Here is a 25896-nt window from a genome sequence, read left to right on the forward strand (position 1 = left end):
GGACATCCCCATCTTACAGATGAGAACACTGAGGCCTGTCGGGTTCAATCACTTGCTTGTGGCAGGCATAGTTGTTAAGTGGTAGGGCTGAGATTCAGACCCTGATTTATCTAACTGTACGACATTAATAGTTCCACAATCCCTCCCTCACACAGCACTGCCTGCTCCAAGGGCTCCGACCTTGACCCTCAAAAAGAAAGAAATGTGGGATGAATGGTTCTCCAAAGGCACGGGCTGTCTGAGGTCCCCCTGTGGGACTGGATTCCCTTGAGAGGCAAGCCCCACCGTACTCTGGGTGCACACACGGGTGGACATGTCAGGCAGTAGCCCGGGGCTGAGGCTCAGCAAGCCTTGAAGCAGACATGTGGTAGCTCTGGAGGGTTTGATCTGAAATCTTCATTTTGCAAGGAATGGGGATTTTTCTTTTCAAAAAGCACTGAACTTCCTTGAATTTTAGACCTTTCACAAATATTTTTTTAGGAGAAATAAAAAGAACAAAAACCCCCCACAAAATGCCTGTTGCAGCTACTCACTTCCACAATGAATCATGGACACAAAACCACAGCTATGTGGCTAACAAAGCAACTATGTGTTTTCACATTTTGTCAGTGGAAATCATCTAGCGATCTTTACGATGTCATCTGCAGACAGAGGGACGGGTGCACACATCCCGCTGGGTCCTAAGCAGCCTATCTCACATGGTTATCAGATGACTTTGCATTTAATTCATCTTTCCTTTCTAATCTTTTTCTGGGAAATTATCCGGCAAGGCTTAAACCTTCCTTCTTATCCCTCCCCAGAGTGGTGTGTGTGTGTGTGTGTGTGTGTGTATGCACACTCGCATGTGTGTGCATGGGCACGTGTGTGCACCCACACTCACGCATGTACACCCCAGTGATCAGGAGAGGAGTGCTGAGACACTGACTCAGTCAGCTCCACAAGTGGAAACGAGTATACATTTGAGCCCCTTTTTACTAGTGTTATCACAGTGCCACTTCACTTTGGTAAAGCAATTTTCACCTGGCAGCTTACAGCGCCTTTTCTGACAGCAGCAAATTCATTACCTGATGGCATATTTAAAGGTCATGTAACTGGAGAAACTACCGGACCCATAAATCAGAAACTTCCTCTCTGTCCCGGACAAGGGGTGAAACCTGATATGCGTATATATTTTAAAACCCTGAGCTCAAAAGGAGAATTCACAAAGCCTGAAAAAAAATCTCCATTATAACTTCTTAGGCATGTTCTTTCATACAGATTTGCCACCCATGCCGTGTACGCACGCGTGCACACACACACACAGACACACACACAGACACACAGACACACACACAGACACACAGACACACACACTACCCGGAGGGTGACATTCACTGAGTAGCTGCAGTTCTGTACAAAGCAACCGGATGGGACAAACCATCCCTCGGGGCATCTGAAAAAGAGCACTCAGTCTTTCCAGTCCCTTTTTGCTTCATCCCTCCCTAACCTTTTCCTTTCAAACAAAAATCCTAGAGGACTTTGGTCAGTTCAATGCTATGGATCCAGCCACAAGCCTGAAATGTTTGTTGTTACTATTTTTTAAGCTGGATCCTGGGAACTGCATACATTATATTTTAATGATCCCAACAAGCCGCCTTTGTTCCCCACACAGGGCGGTGGAGAAGCTACCCCAGGCTCTTGCCGGGGTTCTGTAGTTTTCTGCAAAGACCCTAGATGCCTTGCCTGTGGCTCCCTCCTCCCTCACAGTGCTCTGCACTGGCCTGAGATCGCCCGCTCTACAGGCTGGTTAGCAAAAGGGCTGCTGGCAAGGGTTCTGGAGTCTTGAGGAGAGCTGGGCTGGAATGGCCCTTCCCCGCAGTGCCACTGTGAGGGCTCATTGATGGGCTAGAGATCTTCCACTTGCTCCTCTAGACCTTTCTCCACCCCACTCTGGGCCCTGGGGGCTCCTTGGCCCTCTGCCTTCCTGTCCTGTTCGGCCCATGTGGGAACCCAGCAAGAGGGCAGGAGAGGGAGTGGAGGTATCGATCCTCCCAACTCCTTCCTGACAGGCACAGTGCGGGGGTGGGGGGGTGTCAGTGGCAAGATCCTCCAGCAGAGGCCACCTCCCTGTCATTGCTCCTTCCTGTGCCTGTAGCTGCTCTGGTTCCAGTAACCACTGGCACCCTGCCCCCTCTGACCCCATGGGAGCCTTTGCAAATAGACCCTTTCTCAAACTCTTCCTGTGGTGTGTGCCGTCTGTTTCCTCCCGGAACTCTGATTAATCCAGATAAGAAAGAGTCTCCTCTCTCGAGGACAGAGCCCTCAGCCATGTGACTCAGCACTTTTTCTACTTCTTTTATTTAATTCTCAACACAACTCTATGCGACCAGTGTTAGCATCACCCTTTTATACTGAGACTTGGGGAGGAGAAGAGACACACAGCATCACATGGCTGTGAGCCACAGAACCAGACAAAACAGAGGCCAAGCTCGTCACCGCCACATCACATGGTCCCCGTATTTAGGTGGTGCCTGTTGAGTGCTCTCCCGGGGGGCCCGTTGACTCAGTAAAGTTCCATCAATGGTAGGTTAAAATAACAACCATACCACATGCAAAAAAAATTCTAAAAATTAAAAAAAATAATAAAACCCAGTCCTAAATTCTACTCTAGCATAACTTTATCCCAACCCTAGCCACAACCCTAGGGTTAAAATCTCACTGCCATACCACACCAAAGTTATCCTCTCTCCTTTCCCTCACCACGGCCCTCTTGTGAAACAGAGTATCACCCCAACCACAACCCCAGTCCCACCCACTCCTAACCCAACATTCACCACCGTAACCACAATTCCAGGCTGCCCCCTCAGGGCGGGACTAGGGTCAGGGCAGCGGTGAGCACTGGGAGGTCTCCCGGACCCCTTCCCTCCTGGGTGATTGTCCCCATCCTGTCTGCAGGTACAGCCCTGCCACCTCACTCCAATCAGACTCAACGTGATTGGCCAGAAGACATTTGTGTCATGTCACTGTGCCAGTGACTTCAGTGTGGGGAGGGCCAGGGGAGGAAGGGGGAGGGTAGGGATTCTAGGGCACAGCGTTGATGGTGGGGAGGGAGAGGGAGGACAGGAAGCTCTGTAGCTTTCTCTGTCATTGTGCTGCAGGCTGTCGGGAGGGGAACATCTTACATATCAGAGACCTGTCAAGGGCCAGGCCCAGGGCGGGGCTGGGAGGGAGGCTGGGTGGGAGCCCCCTTTGTAATCGTGCCCAGGGAAGTTCTGAGAATCTTCAGCTCTGGGAGAATCCTGGAAAAGGGTCACACAGCCCTCATCAGAGATGCTGGGGTTGCCTCAGGCCAGATGGTCACCTTCAAGCTTAACTAGGAGAGAAGGGAGTCAAGAGAAAGTGTGCAAGAAGCAGACACCATTTCCCTGGACCCTGCCCACTGGTCCTCCGTGGGGAGTAGAAGGGGTGTTAGAAGGTGCTGGGCTCCCTTCTTCCCTGAGCACCCAGAGGCCTGAGCCTGGCAACTCCACCAATCCAGTGGTGTCCACACTGGGCTGAATGCCTTTTCTTCTTGATCTCTGGCAGGACCACTAGGCCTAGAGGTAAAGTATAGCCAGAACACATGCCTCAGGTCACACTCACAGCCCAGAGCCTGTGTCTTTTTGTTATTCATACACAGCTAGCCAAGACCCTGCCCAGGCCCTGAGCTCTGTGAGTCTCAGGTACATATATGGGCTGAGGAGGTACATATTAACGCTCTACAAAGCCTAGAACCCCACCCCCCACCCAACACCATTACCATTTCAGAGAACTCTAGAAGGGACCTCAGCAGCCACACACAGCAACAAAGGACAACTTTGAAGCAACATGCTTTGTGGGGCACATAGGAAACCTCTCCCTCCTGAGAAGAAACCATGTCCAGGGTCACTATATACAGCTGCACAGGCTGTGCACTGCACAATTCCTGGGGTACCTATCAGAGAGACTGTGATGCAACGGCTATCTCCTATTGTATCCAGTGACTGAGAAGTCCAGCACAGAATTACCCGTCTCCCTCCTCTCCCTGGTGGGAATGGAGAGCTTCGGATCTAGCCACTTCCTCCAAGCAGTCTTCTGGGCACTGCTGAGGGACCCTCCACAAGCCTTCATGGGGCCCATCTACACTGGCAGAACCCCCCAAGAGCAGCAGGGAGAGGGGCGTGGGCAGTAAAGGAAGTGTTTGGCTGAGACGCAGATTTTTTCTACTCTCCTCAAAAAGCAGCAGCAGGGTTTCTGGGATTTCAGATTTGGGAAAATAAAACCCTCTCCATTTGTTCTGGCTGGAGGCCCACAAGTGAGCATTTACCTCTGACTACTCCCCACCAAGCTCTCCCTCTTCCAGACCCACAAAACCTGGAGAGGGGCTCATGGGGCTCTTTTCAGGCCCAAGAGACAGAAGAAACTGGATGGGAACCTCCCCACCCCCCAACTTTACAGCTGCCACAGTCCTGTACCAGACTCCTGGCACCCCTCAGGATCTGCTAAGTCTGGCTCTGCCCCATTTCAGCCACTATTAGAGGAAAAGCATTGCCCTAGGCCCACCCTGGCTCCAGAGCCCCCAGGCCCAGGAGCACAGAGTGGGCAGATACCCACCCGCTGGGAGGACTGGAAGTTCCCCTTCCTGATCAATGTCATGCTGGGGGATGGGCCAAGTGTCAGCTCAGAAGGAAATGACCCAAGACCATCTTTCTTTGGGCCAGGCAGCCACAGGGAATGCACTGTGATAGGGATTGTCATTCAGTAGATATTTATTTATTGAGTGCTTACTGTATACGAGGCACTGTTCTAAGGTATTGGGATATGTCAGTGAACAAAGCAAGATCCCTGTCCTTGAGAAGCTCACATTGTAGCTGGGGGAAAACAGACGATAAACACTAAACATGACAAATAAGTTAGTTATATGTATGCTAGAAAATATAAAGTAAAAAGTACTGTGAAAATAAAAAGTGAACAAGATGAGAGGGATTCTCAAGTTGGGGGGGTTACAATATTAAATAATAGAGAGATAGGAGACATCTCCCTCCCAGGAAGGAACCAGGTCTAAGATCACCACATACAGCTGCACAGGCTGTGCACTGCACAACTGTTGGGGTGCCCATTGTAGACGCTATGATCTGCACCATGAAGTACATCCATGAAGTACATCCCCTGGTTTGTGTCCAATGGTTAAGTTCAACCCTAAGGCTAAAACCTTTTAAAGGTGGTCAGAGAGGGCCTCAGTAGGGAGCTTCTCCTGAAAGTAACCCACATACAAATAGGAGGCATAAGCAAATACCCCAGCTCACTGTCAAGACTGCTAACTAACAATACGAACCAGCACTTGCAATAAACATTACAGTTCACAAAGCCATCTTTTGCCCACAATGTTTTTGTTAATCCTCACAACATGCCAATGAGGAAAAAATTCTCTTTCCTATTTTATAGATAGAGACATGAAGTCTTGGTGAAGTTCAGCGGCTAGCCCAAAGCCACAAAGCTACTTAGTGTCCCAGCTTAGAAGCAAAATTGGGTCTCCTGATTCTTTCAAAATAGTGTATTCAAGGTCTTAAGGGTTGGGGAACTCCAAAATAAACCCCAGGGGGCAAGCATGGGGCTCAGAGTTACAAAAACAAATCAGAAAAAAATAAGCCTTAAAAGAAAAGAAAAGGGAAGGGAAGGAAAGAAGGCACTCTATTCCCAGAGATCTCAAAAGCTTGACTCAGCCTGGATTATAGTCGCCCTGGCAGGGAGGCGCCACTGCATGGCCCCCATGGAAGGGGGATGCGGTGTGAAAGACCCCACTGCGACTTTGCCAAGGAGGATGTGAGGCCAGATTGTCAGGGACGGGCAAAGGTCTATCCCCATGAGGGCAACGTGTGTCCTTGTCACAACCTTGGAAATGGGTTAAAGGGGGTAAAAGGGGAGTAAGCACACATCACCCTCGGGATAGGAAATGGCCTGATTCGGAGACCATTATTAACTCGAGCTCAGAGAAAATCAGGTCTCTGATTTACAAATACGGAGATTGAGGCCCTGGGAGGCAAAGGAGTTTTCCAAGGCCTTCTAGCATGCATGAGTCGGGCCCTCATCATGTCCCAGGGGAACTGGAGAAAGGTCTTGGGTCCAAGGGGCCTTGAATGCGGAGGAGGGAGGACAAACAGAGGGCCATGTCACCCAAGGGAGCCAGCAGAGGGCGGGCGTGTGGCAGACACACAGAGCTGAGGAGGGAAGTGGGAGGGGAGGGGGCTGAAGCAGGAGCCAGGTGCTGAGGACCCTGGCAAGCCGTCAGTCAGGATCTCCCATGTTCCCAGAATACACCCATAACCCCACTGCCAACCTTTGTCCTGCCACAGTTTCCCTACCTGTAATTCCAGGCGGTGGGGTGGAGAAAAACCCATCCTGGCAAATGGGGTACCTCGCTCTGATTTGTCATAGGCACGGGGGATAGAAAGGTAGGGTCAGAGATTTTGCATTTATTGGACCTCCTGTGTGCCAGACGCCCCTCTGATCCCCCCCCCCCACATAGGTTATTTCAGCGAACTCTCTCAACCACCCTATGAGAGGGACATCCATTTTTCCATTTCAGAACCCAAGAAACTGAATTGCCATGAGGCGAAGGGAGTGTGGCCTGACTAGGTTGTGAGGCACTAGGGTTTCTGGCTCGCAGACCCAGCGCTCTGCCCTGAGACGCACACTGGCTGCTCCTTTCTGGTTCTGGGTCATCGATCTCCTCTTTGCCATTCTGCTAGGCAGCAGGCACTACCCTGGCCCCCAGGAGGGGAGCCTGGGTCTCCCCCCACCGTGGCTCCTGGTGCAGTCATCTGCTTGGGAAGTCGCCCCACTCCTCAAGCCTGGCAGAGACCACCCCTTGGGAGCTGAGACCTTTTCCCACCAGAGGAGGCCCAGGCAACCTGTGGGCTCACTCGCAGCAACCGCAGGTTAAATGTCACAGGTCAGGAAGGGCAAAGATGGCTGAGGTGGAAAGGTCGGGGCTGAACTAGTCTGGGGTCCTGCCCTGAGGCGTGAGTCCCATGACCACCACACACAGCCAGTGCGGCCTGGCGCGCACCACTGAGGCTGGAACTTCAGCAGCAGCTGGGCCAGGACCTGCCCCCCACCCCCAGCAGACAGAAGCCCAGGGAGGTTTGATACAGGCCCACATCTCAGGCCAGGCTGGGGGACTGGGGACAAGCCCCCTCACCTCTCTGAGCTTCATCCACAGAAGGGGAATGCTGGGAACTGTGGCCCAGAACTGCGAGAGGTCAATGAGATAACGGGGTGGAGAGCCGGGCCTGTCACTCAGCACACGTTCCCCCAACTCCATCTGGGGCCTGTTGTGTTCAAGCGCAGGAAATGCAGCAGCGAGAAAGCAGAGAAAAACCCCTGTCCTGGGGCGTCTGGGAGGGTCAGTCAGTTGAGCGTCTGCCTTCAGCTCAGGTCATGGTCCCAGGATCCCGGGATGGAGCCAGGCAGTGGGCTCTCTGCTCAGCGGGGAGCCTGCGTCTTCCTCTGTGTGGGCTCTCTCTCTCTCTCAAATAAACAAATAAAATCTTTGAAAAAAAACCCAAAAACAAAAAACCCCCGTCCTCCTGGACCTGACCTTTCACTGGGGTAAGAAAAACAATAAATCAAATAAATAAATAAAACAGGGAAGATGCTAGTGCAATGGAGAAAAATTACTGGGGTTGGGTAGGGAGTGTTTGGGACTGTGCAGTTGTAAATCAAATGAACAAAGTCGTCCATGCCCTCCCCCCTCCCGCCCAGGAAGAAAAGACCTGAAGGGGGAGGAAGTGAGCCATGTGAGTATCTAGAAACAGTGTTGAATGTGGGTCATATTGTATTTCCCCCCAAAATGTGTTGAAGTCCTAACTCTTGACCCGTAATTTGGGGCCTTATTTGGATATGGGGTCTGTGCAGATGTAATCAGTTAGGTTTAGATGAGATTATACTGGATTACGGTGGACCCTAAATTTGCACACGCACGTGTGCACACATACACACACAGCAGGCCATGCGACAGTGGAGGTAAAGATTCGTGTGATGCAGCTACAACACAAAGGACACCAAGGATTGATGGGAGCCATCAGATGCTAGGAGAGAAGCATGAAACAGATTCTCTCCCAGAAGGAACAACCCAATTGACACCTTGATTTTGGACTTCCACCCAACTGTGAGAGGATACATTTCTGTTGTTTCAAGCCACTCAGTTTGCGGTCGTCTGTTATGGCCATCTTAGGAATTACTAACACAATATTCCAAGGAAGGGGGTAGCAAGGGCAAAGGCCCTGAGGCAGGAACATCTCTGGTATATCTGAGGAAAAACCAGTTGGTCAGCGTGGTAGAAGCAGAGTGAATAGGGGGGAGTGACTGGTGAAAGTTGACCTCAGAGATGTCAGAAAGGTTTGGGGGCCAGATTGTGGAGGGCTGCCCTGTGGCAAGCCCCTGACAAGGGGAGCTGTTACACTTCGGGGGGGGGGGGTCCCAGTTGGAATGGGTTGCAGTGGTGGGTTTGGTTGGCCCCCATGATCTTTGTTTCCTGGAGTTACATCTTTGAATACGTTGCATTAAATGGCGAAAGGAATGACATAACACTGTATGTTAACTACACTGGGATTAAAATTGAAAAAAAAAATGGGCAATGGAGGGCAGGTGGAATTAAGGTTGCCAATCAGCTGGCAAGAGAGGGAGAGTGTCCTGGAATACCCAGGGGGACCCAGGGTCATTACGTAGGCCCTTAAAAGTGGAAGAAGAAGGCAGAAGAGTCAGTGAGAGATTTAGCCAAAGAAGGAAGCAGAGAGAGGTTGAACACATGAAGAGTTCACGTGCCATTGCTGGCCTGGAAGACAGGAAGGGCCACAAGCCAAAGAGTAGAGGTGGCTTCTAGACACTAGGAACAGCCTTCCAGTGACAGACAGCAAGAAGCGGAGAACTGCTGTGACACCTCCCCTCGGTCCCCTCTCCCATAGGGATGGTAGAAATGGTCCCGGCGGAAGGAGCCAGCCAGCCAAGCCCACTACTGGGGCCGCGGGGGCATCTGCTAGTCACGGCTCCTCTGAGGCTGGGCGGGCTCTGACGGCTCCCCAGAGCGGGTTCACACACACATGCAGCCACCCTGGGTTTTGTCTGCTCTTTGCCACCCAAGACCCTCTAGCAAGAAGCACCAGCCTGCTGATGGCCAAAATATATTGAGGACTAACCCCTGTCAGGCACTGTATTGTGTGCTCTACTCACATGGTCTCATGTCATCTCTTCTGCACTCCTATCAGGTGGGGACGATTGACTCAGAGAGGTTTGGAAACATGCCTAGTGTCACACAGTTGGTGAGCAGTAAATCCAGAATCGGACCCCCAGGATGATGTGAATCCAAAGCCCAGGCCAGACCCTCACTCCTCAAGGTGTGGTCCGCGAACCTGTGGCCTCAACCCCGAGACCACGATAGAGCTGCTGTCTCCCCCACCCCCCTGCAGAATCAGCAGCAAGTTCCCGGGCAATGCTCATGCCTGGGGTAGTTTGAGAAGCCCTGAGGTAAAGCAGGTTTCCACCGCTGGCCACCCTCAGCTTGTTGTAACCACCCCACCCTCAACCTCTTAAGGCCTGTCCCCAACTGCCTGGCTCTGGCTCCCCAGGTGGGACAGGTCCTCTGGCCAGCCTTGGAGAAGAAGTCTGGACCTGGGTCTCAGAAGGAGTGTCAGGCCCCTCCTGCTGACAGCCCAGGCCACAGCTGGACAATGTCAACCCTTGTCTGCCTCTCCTCAGGGTGTGTTGCTGTGGCTAACTAAGACTCTCCTGGCCCCTCCCTTTCGACTTCCTTCTGGAATGAAAGTCTCTTGGCCTCTGTTCTGTGCTCTCCTGAAGGGGGTCTCTGGCCATCACCAATCCTTACAGTGTCTCCCCTCCCTAAATATTTTGGTGTCCCTCCCCCAGCTTCTAGAATGCCCCCTGCTTCATGTCACTCCCTCTATCTGGACACCAAGGGCCCGTACAAGCTGCCACCGGGAAAGAGGCCAACGGCTGCTTGGGGAACCCAGCCAAGCTCACAGGAAATGTCTGACACCACCAGGCAAGCGGGATTTGGCCTCTCAAAGCAAAACACAGCTGGGCCGACAGTGGGCCACTCGGACTTTCCCAGATTTCATGGCACTGAGGTCCCAGGGCAGAGACACACTGGACTGGCCTGGAGGCAGAGGTACATTCCCGACGTCACAGTAGTGCCTGGCCAGAGAGCCTGTGAGGCTGGAAGAGGATGTCCCTGCTGGGGGCCACCGACCTCCCTGTGGGCCCTCGCCCTCCACTGCCTCCTGCAGGCATGTGAATCCTTTGCCCAGGATTGGAGGGCTCACGTGGCTCCTCTTGCCCTCGGCCTCCTCCTCACCCCAACATGGGACCTCATCCATTCATTCACTTGGCTTCTGTAAACTGAGCACCTGCAGTGAGCCAAGCCTGGTGTCAGGTACCAAGGCCGCCTGCGCAGTCCCTACTCTCCAGGAACTCATGCTACACTGTGGCCACAAACAGACCACCCGGAGCGAGAGTGGGGGGTGCTCTGCCAGAGGAAGCACAGAGCCCCTCTCTTCCTGCACTCAGAAAAGCAAGGGGCTGGTGCCCTTGGTTCCAGGTACAGGGTGAGGGCTCACGGAGGGTTCCGTGGTGGGTGGGCCCTGTCTTCGGTTACTCTTCAGTTTGGACCCAGTGAGGCAAATGCAGACGGAGCCATCTGCATAAGCTAAGCCTGTGGGAGGAGCTTTGGGGAGATCCAAAGAGCAAGAAGCGGGGTCTCTGCCTTCCAAGGCCGGGGCCACACAGTCTGATTACAGACGCAGGGCACAGATGCACAGGGTATGCGCTGCAGTGGGTCAGAGAGCTAGGCGCAAGTGATCAGTGGGGCTTTTTGGAGAAAATGGCACTGGGCCTTGAAGAGTAGAAGGAGTGGGCTGGGCTGGGCAGGTGGGCTAAGGGATACTAAACAGTTCTGACTCAAGGGTGCAAGGGACAGAATGACCTGCCAGGCAACCATCCCCCGTATTCACTTGTGTGCACACACAGGAGTTCCATGCATTATAAAAGGAATGAATCCTACAAGCCAGAAGAGAGCTTGCACGGGAATGCCAGGCTGGAAGGACTGTGCTCCCATCCTGCCCAAAGCTGATCCCGGAGTTAGTACCTCTGGTGTTCTTCCAGGTGCCTTCACACCACGCCCACCCACCTTGGACCAACAGCTGGGACCAATCATCACAGGGCTCAGGCCCTGCCCACCTGCTCACAGCCAATCCCAGACCACCCACCCCGGCCCGGCGTTGTCTATCTGGCTCTTGCTCCGCCCCCCGCTCTGCCCCAGCATTCCAAGGTCTTGGCAGAAGGGTTTGGCTCTTCTGGTTTTGATCTGGATCTCCCTAGACCTCAACCAGTGTTCATCCTTCTGTTCTTTGTGCTTCTGGCTACCCTTGCGAACTAGCTGCTTCGGTGCTTGAGGCTCTGGGACCCTACCTTACTGGGACCCGCGTCACTCCCTGCTTTGGAGCTGCAGGATAGTCTCAAGCTCCTTTCTCTTCTCTCCTGAGCTTTCCCACTGGGGCCCAGACCTTGAGGCCAGCGTCTTCTCCCTGGTTCTCCTGGCCTCCCAGAGAATAAGTCCTTTTTCCCCTTAGTTCAGCAAGACAAGGTTGCAACATTTCAGAAAGAACATCTTAAGTAGGAAGCGAATGGAAAAACTCGCCTGAAAAACCAAAAGGAAAACACAGCCTCTAGAAATGGACCAGTTTACAAAGTTCAGATTTCCTGTCCAGAGCGAGAAAAAGTCTAGCCAGGTTGGCTGGCAAGCAGGCCAGGGAATCCGGCCCACGAATGTTTCCCTTGCCCACATTTTATTCTACACCCTCCCCCCACATGCTCCTGCTGTTCCCTTCAAGAACAGAAGTTACTGCTGGGCAGCGAGTGAACCGAAGGGCTTCTTTGGGCAGAGGGGGCCTTCCTGCATGGACCACGGGCTGAGGAAGAGGGGGCGAGGAAAACATTTAGAAGGAGTTTACCATGTGCCTGATCCTGTTCTAAGCACTTTCTTTATATTAATTGACTTAATCCTTACAACAGTTCCATGCTTGTGGGGATCATTGTTGTCCCCGCCTTGCTGTGAGGAATCAGAGAGGGCAATAACTTGCCCAAGGCCACCCAGCAAGGAAGTGGCCACGACAGGATTCAAAACAAGAGCGTGTGGGCTTTATGCCATCAGCTTTCTCCCAGGACCTGGAGGATAGAGACTCCACCCCAGCCTGGCAAAGCCTGTGCCAACCCCAACACTCACCTCTCTGCTCACTGCACCTCTGTTCGGGGCAGGGAAAGGGAAGGAGAGCAGAGAGGAGGAAGGATAATTCTGGTCTTTGCCACCAAGGTCTTCACCCAAAGGGTCCTAAGGAAGAAGCCCCGCTCTAGAGGGACTGTGCCCCTGGACCCGAGGTCCCACTGAGGAGGGGACTTACCTGGCCAGCGGCAGCTGGGACGCCAGTGACCGCGCTCTGGGGGTCGTGGTGCTTTCTCTGGCTGTGCTGCTCTTGCGCAGGTTGGGGGACCCCTCAGCTGAGCGTCGGGGTGCTGGCCTTGAGTTCTGGGGGTCAAATTCCTCCTCAGGAATGACCTCCTCGCAGTGGGCTCCGCGGAAGCCAGAGCGGCACACGCAGAGCTGGGGCCGGCTGCAGGATCCCCGGTTCTGGCAAGGCGGCTGGCACACAGCTGGGGAGACAGGGAGAGGGATGACGGCCGGGGCCGCGTGGGGGGGGGGGCCTGACACTGTCCTGTCAGGAGGGCCACCTCCTCCCCCACTCCGACAGGAAACCCCACTCTGGCCTCAGAAAGCTCCCTGGGTCATCTGCCGCCCCTCCCCCCCCCACAAATCCCCAGGGTGGGGCTACCCTGTCATCTCCGAACAGCCCATCAAGGATTGAGGGACCAAAGGTGTGGAGCACTCCTGGCAGGACACCTGACTTGGCATGCTTATGCTCACTTTTAGTTGTCAGCCTCTCTCCTCTCAGATGGAAAGTTCCAGAGGGCAGGCGGTTTGTTTTCTTCCCGTCACCCCAGAACTTGGAATAGAGACTCACGCAGAGTAGATTGTCAATAAAGAATGAATGAATGAATGAGGAATGAATGAATGAGGTTTTTTAATGGGAAAGGGCTCAACACTGGCCTGAGAGTTGGGCTGGGGCAGGGGTGGTGGGGAAGCTGAGCAGCTGAGGTTTTTCTGTCTTCCCTGAGCTGCGTGATCTGGATCTCACTGAGCTCCTATTTTCTCATGAATCACTTGAGGAGCAGGCTGGGGAGGCTGGGGTATCTTAAGGGTCTCTCAAAAGTCATCTTCAGCACCGACAGTCTCTCCTCTTCTTCCTCTCTGGAGAGCATCTGCCCTCAAGCTCCCACCTTCCTGAGCAAGTGGTGGAACCCCGGACAGGGAGCAGGAGGAACTCTGCCTCCCAGGCGCTGGGATCAGCCTGGGGGCAGACTGGGGCTGGCACTGGGCGCCTCCCTCCAAACTGGTGCCGTTTAGTAGCCACACCTTTTCACTGCCCTTCCTCACCTTGCAAAATCCAGGCCCCCTCCAGTGACCAGCAGTCACGGGAGAGAGAGCCCCATGCAGAGAAACACACGGGTGCAGGGCCTTGTCCCACCCCTCCCAGGACCGCCTCTGGGGCAAGGAGGAACCCAGGAGAGCATGGTCAGGCTCATGCTGGACCCTCTAAACCTGAGGTCCCCTACATCTGTCACTCATTCATTCAACGAATACTTGCTGAGCCCCTACTGTGTACTAGGCTCTGGGCACGAAGTCTTGCCCTCATGGAGCTTGCCATCCAGTAGGCGAGACCAAAGGGAAATCAGAAAAGAGCATGAGGTTGCTTTGGGGCAGTATCTCAGGCTGTGGAGACAGACACGGTGATGCAGTGGCCCCATGCGTGATGATGTTAGATGGGGAGGACAGGACAGCCTTCTCTGAAGAGCAGGGTCTAACTGGTACAGAGGAGGTGGGTGCGTGAAAGTCTGGGCAGAGCCTTCCAGGCAGAGACATAAGCAACTGCAAAGCTCAGGGGGATGGAGGGCACGTAGTAGGTTCGAGGAGGTGCCAGAGGTCCAGGGAGGCTGGGGTCTGCCGATAGCGGGGAGCACGCAAGTTCAGGAAAACAGAGGCAGGTGATGCAGACCCTCGGGGCCTCCGTTATTGTAAGTGCATTTGTCAAATCCCACGAGATCCTCTGAGCCTGGCGTTGCCTGAGCTGTGCTGTCCTCTCTGACATCAGGCCTGGAGTCCACACCATGCCCGGTCTGAAGGAATCTCCCCAAAATCCCTCTTGGCCCATGCCACCTCCCCCTTGGAGACGCTCACTGGCTCCCGGGGGCCTCAAGTCCATAGACTAGCACTGAACACCCTCCCCGGTCTGATCTCCCTCTAACAATAAACCGTCTAGCCAGACTGGCCTGTGGGTACGGTCTCTCTTCTCTCTGCCTTTGTGGGCGCTGTTTCCCTTCCCTGGGACTTTTTCCCATTCCTGTCCACTTACCTAAGTCCTACTGTTCCTTCAAGGCCTCCTCCCCATCCCTGATGACCGCCTCCAGCCAGTGTGCCCTCCTCTGAGCAACGAGCACCCGCGGTCCCTCTGCACACCCACATTAGGCACACCCCGAGGGCTGCAGTCCACATGATGGGTTCTGCACATACAAGACTCAATTCCCCAGCTACTGTGATCAAGCCTGGTGACTGCCCCTTACACCTCTGTGCATCCTTAGCTCCCAGGGGACATGTGACCATGACACCAGGACCCTTATTTTCATCAGGGTAGCCACTCTCTACGGAGTGCTTACGCTTCGCAGGCAGCGTACTTCACATGTACTATCTCATTTAAACCTAACGACAATCTTTTGTGGCTGGTGTTGGGATCTCATTCTATAAATAACGCCTCAAGCTTGGAGAGGCTAAAAACTTGCCTGAGGTGTGTTTGACTGCAAAGGCCAAGTTCTTTCCTGCCCACAGCCTCCCAGCAGGGCTGGTATGGTCCTTCCTCCCTACAATTTCTGAACCTTGACCCAGAGCCAATGATGAAACAAAGGGACCTGTTGGCTTCCAGTCGGCCACCAAATGCCTGGCCCTTTGCAGGTGGGATAGACTTCAGGACCCCATCCCTCTCTGAAGCCCACACCGGAAATCTTAGATGGTAATGGAACATGTTTACCAGCTCGTGCACTCATTCAGTGGACATTCATAGACCACTCACTAGGCGTGAGGCCTGTGGGAGAAAGGGCCCCTCTCTCTCTCTCTTTTTTTTTTTAAGATTTTATTTATTTTAGAGAAAGAGAGTGAGAGCAGATGTGAGTGGGGGCAGAGTAAGAGGGGAAGGAGATTCCCAAGCAAATTCCATGCTGAGCATGGAGCCCAACTTAGGGCTGGATATCATAATTTTTAGATCATGACTTAAGCCCAAAATCAAGAGCAGGTCGCCAAACCAACTGAATCATCCAGGTGCCCTGAGAGGGCCCGTCTCTTAAGAAGTGTACTGTCCGGGGGCGCCTGGATGGCTCAGTGGGTTAAAGCCTCTGCCTTCAGCTCAGGTCATGATCTCAGGGTCTTGGGATCGAGTCCCACATCAGGCTCTCTGCTCAGCAGGGAGCCTGCTTCCTCCTCTCTCTCTGCCTGCCTCCCTGCCTACTTGTGATCTCTGTCTGTCAAATGGATAAATAAAATCTTTAAAAAAAGAAAAAAGTGTACTGTCGGGGCCCCTGGGTGGCTCAGATGGTTAAGCGTCTGCCTGCAGCTCAGGTTGTGATCCCAGGGTCCTGGGATCGAGCCCTACATCAGGCTCCCTGCTCACCAGAGGATCTGCTTTCCCCTCTGCCTCTCTCCCCTGCTCATGCTCTCTCTCTCTCAATTGAATAAATGAAATCTTAAAAAAAAAAAAAAAAAAAAGACCAGGGTGCCTGGGTGTCTCAGTCAATTAAGGGCCCGCTTTCCACTCAGGTCATGGTCCCAGGGTCCTGGGTACAAGCCTAGAGTTGGGCTCCCTGCTCAGTGGGGGGGGGGGGTGTCTGATTCTCCCTCTGCCCCTTTCCCTACTCATGCTCTCTCACTTTCTCTCTCTCTCTAATAAATAAAATCTTAAAAAAAAAAAAAAAGAAGTATACTGTCTCACATGGAAGAAGGGACAGTCACAGAAGGCTTCCTAGAGGAAGTGATGCTGATCAGAGACACAAAGCATGAGTTGATTGGGCATCATGTCAATCAAGGGCAATCTGCCTACTCAGGGGAAAGCAGGGGAAATACTGAGTCTCACTTCAGGATTCCCAAACATGAGCTAGAGCCTCATGCCAGAGCACTTTCCTCAGTGCCTTGGCATAACCTTCCAGCAGGCCTCAGGTCTCTAGACAAACAGAGCAGGTCAGAGAATTATAAACTCGAGCGCTTCCCCAAACACCATGTGTCACCATGGCAGGATTTGGGCCTATGGCCCAGCTGCCACTCCCTCTGCCCAAGCGGACTTGGCCCCCCCTGACCACTCACCAGGCCCCACCACTGCCAGAGACCAGCCCAATAGCCAAGCCAAGGCCAGTGAACACTGGGGAAGCAGGTTTACCCAGGGCAGTTCTTGGTCCTGCTTTAGTTTTGGGAGGAAGTAAAAAGGGAAGGCCGGAGTGGTTTCCCATGGACCCAGCATGACTGCTCGTCTCTCTGACCAGGCTTGGCAAACCGGTGGGTGCAAAGAGCAGCTCGTGGAAAACGGGCGTTGGGGGAAATCATAAAAATAGAATTTATATACATAGGTAATACCATGGTCAAGAAAAGTTCTAAAAGGCTTCCAAGCCAGTCCAATGCGTTGATGGACAAAACCCACTTGGGAAGATAACCTTTCTGGGTCAACCATTTATCACCCCCAGATGGCTCAAAGTGGTGGTTCCTGGTGTCTGTCTGTCCAAGGGTCCATTCTTACAACAGTTCTTACTGGTCTGCCCTAAAGAGTATAAAACGTTTCCTGACTTTTGTGTAATGCTCTTTTTTCCCATTTAAAAAAAAAGTAGCCTTTTGCTTTGACCTCGTGTGTCTTTTCTAACCCTTTTTGGTATTCTTTTTTAAATTAAAAGAGATGGCAAATGGTAGTTTGTGTGTCTAACATCCTCACTTGGCAGAATGAAAAGCTGCTGACTGTAGTTTGGTAGCTGTGGTGTCTGGGGGTATTTTACGGGAGCAGGCAATCCCAAAGTCTAGGACCCTTCGGCCCTAGTGGTCATGTGGTCTCTTGTTGAAAGGGGACTGAAGCAAAACCTTCCTGTCCAATGAATGCAAATTTCAGAGCTGAAGTATCAGAAAGGAAACCATTCATGTCAGAATGGCCGATGGCAGGGACCGCTGCATAAAGCAAAAGGGGAAATGCTGAGGCCCCCAGGAGAGGCAGCTATGAGAATTTTAAGAGAGAAAACTCCCAGACACAGCCAGCAGGGAAGTCTCCATCTTTTGCTCTCCGAACCCCATCTCTCCCATTTTCCCGTGAGAGCAGAGATCATGCCATATACTTGAGAAATCAAACCCAGGATGGGGTATGTGGCTTTAGTGAGTATTCATTGACTAAGTATTGGTAAGGGGTTGTGGAGCAGGATGCCCTGACGTCCATGCTTAGCCATCGAGGGCACACCACCCCCCACCGCCCCCCCACTGCCCCCCGCCAACTAGAGGCTGCCATCCTCAGACAACCAGCAAGCAAGTCTGTACTGGCCTCCCTGTGCTCACTCGCCAATGCCAGCTCTTAGCCATTCATAAGCTGGGCTCCTCCTGAACCCTGGCTTTTCCACACTCTCCTGGCACTCTCCTCCTCACTGAGGATTGGACATGTGGAAAGTTTCAGCCTTGGGAGTTCAGCTTTGGGCAGTTAGTGGGATGCCAAAAGAGAGGGGAATAAAAAGAAAACTCCCGAAATTGCTTTGAAAGTAAGAAATAGAAGGCATCGTTCCCTCCTACCACCCCCCCACCCCACCTTCTGGCTGTGCCCCTTCTACCTTCACTCGGCTCCAAAACAGTCCAGCAGAGATTTACTCAGATTTTCCACACAAACCCCTGCCTCTGGGAGGAGACCAAACTCAGAAGGCGCAGGCCCCGGAGGGATTCTGGAAATAGCTCTCACCGTGTAGCCTGCTCCCACCACCCGCTCAGAGCCTCTGCGATCAGCTACTTGGTAGCAGAAAGAACATGACGCTGGGAGTCAGAAGGATCTGGTTTGACCCCAGCTCAGGCACATCCCTACCATGTGACCTTGAACCACTGCCTCCATGATCTTATCTATAAAATGGGGTTGAACATTCCTGCCTTAAAGAGTTATGTGAGACGCAAGAGAGATTGTGGCTATGGAAGGACACTGTGTTCTCCGAGACTCTTCGATGCACTACAGTTTTGTTTTTTGTTGTTTGTTGTTTGTTTTTTTGGTGGGGAGCAAAGCAACATTTATTGAGCAAGAGTAGAAAGCTGCCAGAGAGGGAGGGGGCCTGAGAGGGTTGCCCTCAGAGTTTCTAAGTGTAGGGGTTTTTATAAGCTCTTCTGTGGAACTTTCTTAAGCAATCAGGATGTGCCGAGTCATGCCAATCTGGGCTTGGGTCATGTATCTGTCTACCTATTAGGTTAATGTCAACGTGCTGATGGTTTCTTTTTGCTGACATCTGGGGGTTTAGATCTTAACTGCCCTTTGTCCATAATAGGGACAAATGCTTTGTGCTTAATTGTCTTATTTTAGGACATTTTGCAGAAGTCATGTCTGTAAATGTTATAAAAGGGAATGCTAGTGATACACTTCAGTCTTATGCTGTCGCCACAAGCTGTAGAAGTCTATTTAAAATGAAACTGGGGGCTCCTGGGTGGCTCAGTCGTTAGGCATCTGACTTCGGCTCGGGTCATGATCCTAGGGTCCTGGGATCGAGCCCCACGTCGGGCTCCCTGCTCAGTGGGGAGCCTGCTTCTCCCTCTCCCACTCCCCCTGCTTGTGTTCCCTCTCTTGCTGTGTCTCTCTCTGTCTAATAAATTAAAAAATCTTAAAAAATAAAACATAACTGAATAAAATCAAATAAAATGTAAAATTCAGTTCCTCGGCCACATTAGCCACATGGGGCTCATGGCTACCATGTTGAACAGCAAGCTAAGGAATGTTTCCATCAGCCCAGAAAGTTCTATTGGACAGCCCTGCAAAGCTTTAAGAAAAACCACCATCTATCTCCCATCTCCCAGCAGCAGAGGCGAACTGGCCTCTGGACATCCCTTTCACCACACTTTTCCCAGGGCAAGGCAATGTCAGTACAGGTCCTGGTTAAAGGGGTGGACCCAGCCCTGTTGTGCGGGGGGCAGGGCTGTTTTTCAGGCTCTGGATACCGCCAGTTCCCTCTCCACCCCACTGCCCAGAGGCACCTTCTCCCTCACCTGTGACCGATTAGATGAGGCACTGACTTCAAGATGGGTCTCTTAACCCTCTGCCTCCTCTAAGACCTCCAGCACCTTCCCCTCTTATCTGGGAGATGAACCTTAGCTCCAGATCAGACTCTGGGCCCAGCACCCCCACACCGGAAGCTCAGCTGCTCCCTAGATGAAATCTCCATCTTTCCTAAAATCTGTGTCAGTGGGACACAAAGACCCTACCCACCGAGTCAGCGATCCCTCCCTCGGGATGGCGACTATCCTCTCCCACACCCAGAGGCCTTTGCAGACAGGACAGTCTCCTATTCACCCTCAGTATTTCTCTCAGCCCTGCCTTCAGCACCCCACCTTAGGCCTCCCCCCAGAGGTTTTGGTTAGCCCTGGAACTCTCTCACACGGGTGGGGCGTCCACTTAGGCTTTCAGCAGTTTTGCCTTGACCTTTGGTTTCTGCAGAAAGGGACCTGATGTCAGAGATCCCGGAGGCCAAGGAAATCCCTGTCTTGTCCCCACACACGTGTCTTCGGAATCCACCCGGACCCGTCCTCTCTGTACATGGGCTTTGCCCAGGGGCCGTGTCTCCAGGCCCCGAGATCGGCCCTGAGCCCCCAGGCTGTGAGAGAAGCCAAGTCCTCAAGCACTCGCCCTGCTCCCGCCACAGCTGTGCTGGGGCTGTAGCTCGGGACGGCTGGAAACGGCACCGGGGCTCAGGGGCCAGCCAAGCACCCGGCTCCAAAATAGCAGTTGTGTTCACATAAAAGCCTCTAATGAGAGAAAGATGCCGTTTCTTGGCCCCTCTTGTGCTCTCTGCAGACGACGTCTGGCAGGCCAAGCGGGCCTCTACCGTTTGGCGGCTAGAGGGGAGGAAGGGGGGGTGTGAGTCAGCCCTTGGCCCCCAGCCCCTCAGCATGGACCGCCCTGCTAATTGCATTAACAAATGCCACAATGCTGGGCCAGTCGGGGGCAGGAGGCCAAGGGCAGAGAGCAGTCCCAATTCCCACCGGCTCTGGCAGGCATGAGGGGAGAGACCACTGGGCAGGGCTCCTGGCCCAGGGCTGAGGCCCAGATTTGTCTCCAGCTCCTGCCTGAAAGCAGAAGAATTACCCGGCTATCCCCACAGCCCCAAGGGCCGGCAGGGCGGGGGCGGGGGGGCGCTTGTCTGGGAAGAGGTAAAGCTTTGGAGGTGTCAGAGGCAGAGGGGCCTCTGGAGACTAGAGAAAGATGGGATGGGGTCCCAGGGCCGCCTCCATCAGGGAGGAGCCCAGGAACCAGCCTTTTCTAGGCGGGCAGTTCTAGGGCAAGGAAGACAGTTCTGTGGCTGACTTGGAGCCACCAAGCCCTTCTGTGTCAGTACCAGATCCTTGCCCGGGGCCCGGGAAGATCAGGAGGGAGGGAAGACATCACTCCTGCTCACAACTCAACCAAGGCCGGGACAAAAGCACGGAGAAGAGAACAACCTTGCGCTCCAAGAGACCTCTGTTTAAATTCTGTGTGATTGTGGGCAAGTCCTTTCACCTCCGTGAGCCTCAGTGTCATTTAGAACATGCTCACGCATTCAACATTTACTCTTGACCCAGGATGGAAGGCAAGGCAGACATTGTCCTTTTCTTCATAGAGCTTCCAACTTAGAGAGATGGTCACAAAACAAGCAAACAAGTAAGAAGAACCGAAATGGAGGTATGGGTTATGGAGGAAGAAAGATTTGGGGGTCAGGATCCAGAATAACAAGGCTGGTGTGGGGAAGCCCCGAAAAAGTGGTCAGGGGAGCTCCTCTGAGGAGGGGAAATTGAAACAGAATGGGAAAGAGGACAGGGAGCCAGTCACATAAAGAGAGGAGGGAAAGCAAACAGCAGTCTGCCCTAGCACACAGGGGAAGTGTATTCAAGGAACCCAGGCTGCATTGGGTGGGCGAGGAGGTTCTGGGAGATGAGGCTGGGTGCCCGCCTGGCAGCAGGAAGGAGGGAACAGAGATGGGTCACGATATGATGTGTAGAGAGAGAGACAGAGAGTGGGGAGAGCAGGCAGCCGGTCGTGGCCATCACCCAGGCGCCCACGCTGGTGCCTTCAACGGGAGAGGCAGCCGGGGAAGCAGGGAGAAGCAGACATGCTCCTGGAGACTTAGGAAGTAAAATGAAGAGGAAGAGCCCGGCGAGGAAGGTGTCCTGGATGGCCCCTGGGCGTCTGAGGCCAGCAGAGCATTCTCATAGATGGGGATGCCTTTTAACAGGTTGGGTAACACCCAGGCAGGGGAGCTGGCACAGAGGGAAGGAAACCATGAGCTTGTTTTGGACAAGTTGGGGACAGGGGTGTCTGGGGAGTATTGAGAGCAGATAGATGCAGAGTAGGCACCCGATGAAGGAGGCTGGAGGTCAGAGGAGAGGTCTGGCTGAAGATATATATAAATCTGGGAGTCTTCAGCTCAGAGAGAAGGCTTCCATCCATGGGAATACATCAGATACATCGGATCATCTCAGAAGCAGTGCGGTGAGAAAGAAGAGGACCCAGGACACAGTTGTGGGAAACCTAATGTTTAGTCGTTGGGTAGAGGACCAGCAGCAGCCAGGGACATGGAAGCGGGGCACAGCAGAGAATCACACGATGACCCGTCACGGGGTGAAGGGGGTTGAAATGCTTCGTGCAGTCCCTGGCACAGAGCATGGCTACAATTGCTGTTGTGGATTGTGCCTACTAGTGCTCGATAATAAGAGACAATTAACGCTTGGCTTGGCTCCCATGGCCCCCCTCTTCACGTGGGAGATTTGGGAGATCTGCAGAGTCTTGGAGAAGCCCAACATGAAGATGTTGGGTTGAAAGGGAGATATCAGCTAAGGAGGCAAGAAGAGGAGGCTGGGGATGGAGGAAGGAAACTACCAGGCCACCCACATGATCTTGTACCTTCTCAGTCCTTTACCGAACATTTGCCAAGTAGGACACTCCCCTGGTGTCCACAGGACACAGCACCTGGCTTCAGGATCCCTGGATAAGAACATCTCCTAAATGCTTCTTTGAGCAAAGAGCCTTGGGGGCATGTGCCTGCTGGCCAGGAGAGTCACAGCTACCTGCCGTGGTGGGGAGAGAGATGATGGTCTCTTGCTAGGACTACACCCATCGTCTTGGGGGGGGGGTCTCCAGAGAGGTCACGTGATTGTCCCCCTTAGCCGCCTCTCACCTTGCTCTCCTCCACTGCCTGCGGACTACGGAGTCTCATGGGATGGTTCTTCCAGAGACAAGCAGCACGGAGGCTCCAGACTCTGGCTCCTGGCCGTTCCTGACCAGTCGGTGAAGATCCCACCCCTGCTATGGGATCCCTAACATTTGCTCAGCATTTACCACTGTGAGGCCCTGGGCTGACTTCTTTACATGTATGGCTTCTCTTCTTTCTTATAACAACGATGGGTGCTAATTCTTATCCCCATTCAGCATATAGAGGTACCGAGGCTGAGAGCAGCCAAGCAGCTTGCCTGAGATCACCATACTATTAAGTGATAGAGAGAGGGCTTGAACACAAGGGGTCTGGCTCCAAAGTTGGGGCTCTTACCCCCCTGGCCATAGTTTTGCCCAGTGAGCTGGAGTCATTACAGAGATGGGATGGGTGGGGCCACATTAGGGGGAAGGGGGTCTTCATTGCACTGAGACGTAGACCAGACCAAGAGCCACCATGCACACAGAGGCTCTGGACCAAGGAGGCAGGGACAGGTAACAAGGCCCACTCCAGGATCTCCCGAGTTTTCTGGAAGGGCTGATAGAAGTGAGGCGGCAAAATGGGACCTCTCGGCATAGTCCTGGGATAGGCCCTGCATTATGGAGTACGTGCTTACTGTTTCCCTTGTGTCCAACGAGCACCTGCCACTGCTGCGTGCCCAGGGCCATGTAATACAGCCCCTTCCCGCAGCATCAAGACCAAACTTGTACGGAGCACAGACAGCATTGCCAGACCTTGAACTAAACATCTAACCTGAGTTATCTCATTTGTCTCTTACAACTCTGTGAGGTAGAGACTAACACCAGGCGCATTTTACAGGTGAGGAAACTGAGGCACAGAGAGCGTAAGCATCTTGCCCAGGGCCACATAGCTAAGTGGTGGAGCTTGCATTTAAACCCAGGTAGTCAGGACCGTCTCCTGGACGTGGATGAAGATGACAGCTAAACTTACCAAGTGCCAGGCTCTCTACACAGACTTGCCCCTGAACCGGGAGCGTGAGCCCGGGACTCCAGAGCCAGGCTCCCTGGATTCACATCCAGGCTCTGTTGACTTCCTGGAGGCGTGACTTGGACAAACCTCATTCGTAAATGGGGGAGAAAGATCAAATGTAGTTTAGAGGATTGTGAGGATTAAAAATTAGTAATATCAAGTCCTTTGAATAGGACCCAACCCATGGTAATAGCTACAGTGTTATTATTAATCCTCAAAAACAACACTGTATAGATGGTTATACCCATTTTCTGGATGAGGCTCTAGAAGAAAGCCAGTCACTTGCTTGAAGACACGGAGCTGGGATTCAGATCCACAACTCCTTGGACTTGGCACCAGAATCCAAAGCACATACTCTTAACCTGGAGCCTTCTCACTTGGTGGTGGTGATGGTGGGGTAACTCCCCTCCTCCCGCCCCCCGCTTCCTTCTCCCCACCACAGCAACTGCAGGATTCCCTCTGCCCTGCCCAGAATAGCCTCTGCGCATCTAGGCCGAGAAAAGATGAGCAATCAAAGAATTCTTCAAATCTTCTTTCCCAGTGCAAGCCTTCAGAAGCCCCCGAAGCGTGTGTGTGTGTGTGTGTGTGTGTGTGTTGGGGTGGCCATGGGGGTGAGCCAGTCTGGGAAGGCTGGACAGGCTCCCAAAAGTCCTAACTATAAACAGGATCCAGTCAGCCCACACTCTCCAGAGCTCCCCCTCAGGAAGGACTTCAGGACTTCATAAACACATAAACCCCGTGGCAGAGCTGGCAAGGCCACAGAAGGGAAGGCAGATGCTACGACCACAGGAAGAGATGACAGCCCCACTTCTGACCTCGCCTAGGTGGAGTGAGGAGCTGGGGTTCCAACAATGGCGGTCCGCAGAGGCAGTGGTTCCCCGAGGTCCAGGGACCAGACAGGGACGAAGGAAGGGGCCTGCCAGGAAGATGGACTGATAGGTCACAGCAACCAAGGACTCTGTGAGAGGAGCTAAGAGGCGGCCACGGGCCCCAGGGGGCACACTATATGAGTAGTGGGTCAGATCCACAGATTTCTGGCAGAGACCCGGGGACAGACTGAGTCTCCTCACAATTCTGGGACGAGACTTCATTCTTGGCAGTGGGGGTAGGTCACACAGCCCTCCTCGTCAGCCCGCCTCTCCTGCTGGCCAAGGAGGCACCCCACACGTGTAAAAGTGCTGGGAAAGAGCCCCGAGCCTTCCCCAGCCTTGGCACTCTTGGCTCCAGCTGGGAGGGCAGCTGTGGGGAGGGGAGAGGAAGATGCTAACCACGGGGGGAAGCAGGAGAGCCAGCTGACGGGGTGTGGAGCCAAAAGCCCCACATTCTACAGAGCCAACACCCCACCGCCCACGTGGTTCTCGTTAGGCTCTTTAGCAGCAAAATAGCAACAAGCAAACAGCAGAGGGCCCAGCTAATGAGCACACAGCCCTTCCGCGGGCAAGCCAACTTCAAGTGGGAAAGAGATGCCCACTGGCAACTCCTCCAGGACGGCTGCCGGGCTGCATGCCAGGGTCAGGGGGGATGACTGGGGGAATAGCAGGGCGAGAGGACCGGGAGAGAAATAGGGGGGCTGAGGACCCCCAGACCGGAGCAGGATTTGGTAGCACGCTCCAGCAGCCCCCGGCTGGGGCACAAGGGTCCACACACACACACACACACACGTTGCTTCTGACAATGTGCAGACTCACCCAACCTTGAATTTCCAGTGTCAAAACTCCACTCTGGCAGACACTACCACAGGAAAGTCATGAACAAGTTAGGAAACTGAGAACCTCCTACACTGGCGGGCAGGAGTGGGGCCCAGGCCCAGAGCCCTCAGGCAGCTGGGGAGGGACCCGCCCCCTCCGAATCCGCCCGGCTCTGGCTTCAGCTCCTATCTCAGCTGCCCTCTCTGCCAAGCTCACTAGAACCTACCAACCCTGCTCCCCATCTCCCACCCCAAATCCCTCCCAGGTCCTCCAGAGCGCCCCAAGGCTCTGCTTCTCAAAGGGTTGTCCTTGACCCACAAGCGGCAGCGGCAGCAGCCCCTGGGAACTTGTTAGAAACTCAGACTCTCCAGGGAGCCCCAGACCTGCTGAAGCAGAATCTGCACTTTATTTTTTTTTTTTCTAATTTGTTAAAGATTTGATTTGTTTATTTGTCAGAGAGAGAGAGCGAGCGAGGACACAAGCAGGGGGAGCGGCAGGCAGAGGGAGAAGCAGCCTCCCGCCCCAGCAAAGAGCCTGATGCGGGACTCAATCCCAGGACCCTGGGATCATGACCTGAGCTGAAGGCAGACGCTTCACCGACGGA

The 25896-nt window shown here is 53.4% G+C and overlaps 1 protein-coding gene across 1 annotated transcript in view; it reads right to left on the reverse strand.

Moving 5' to 3' along the window:
• LTBP2 (latent transforming growth factor beta binding protein 2) overlaps window positions 1-25896 on the reverse strand; it is a 101255-nt gene that overhangs the window by 65739 nt on the left and 9620 nt on the right. Inside the window, exon 3 of the mRNA XM_032837528.1 lies at window positions 12471-12720. Within this exon, the coding sequence (XP_032693419.1) occupies window positions 12471-12720 (250 nt within the window). The remainder of the gene's footprint in view (window positions 1-12470; window positions 12721-25896) is intronic.

This window comes from Lontra canadensis, unplaced genomic scaffold, assembly GCF_010015895.1.
Source record: "Lontra canadensis isolate GAN:19392208 unplaced genomic scaffold, GSC_riverotter_1.0 scaffold98, whole genome shotgun sequence".
NCBI classification, from domain to species: Eukaryota; Metazoa; Chordata; class Mammalia; order Carnivora; family Mustelidae; genus Lontra; species Lontra canadensis.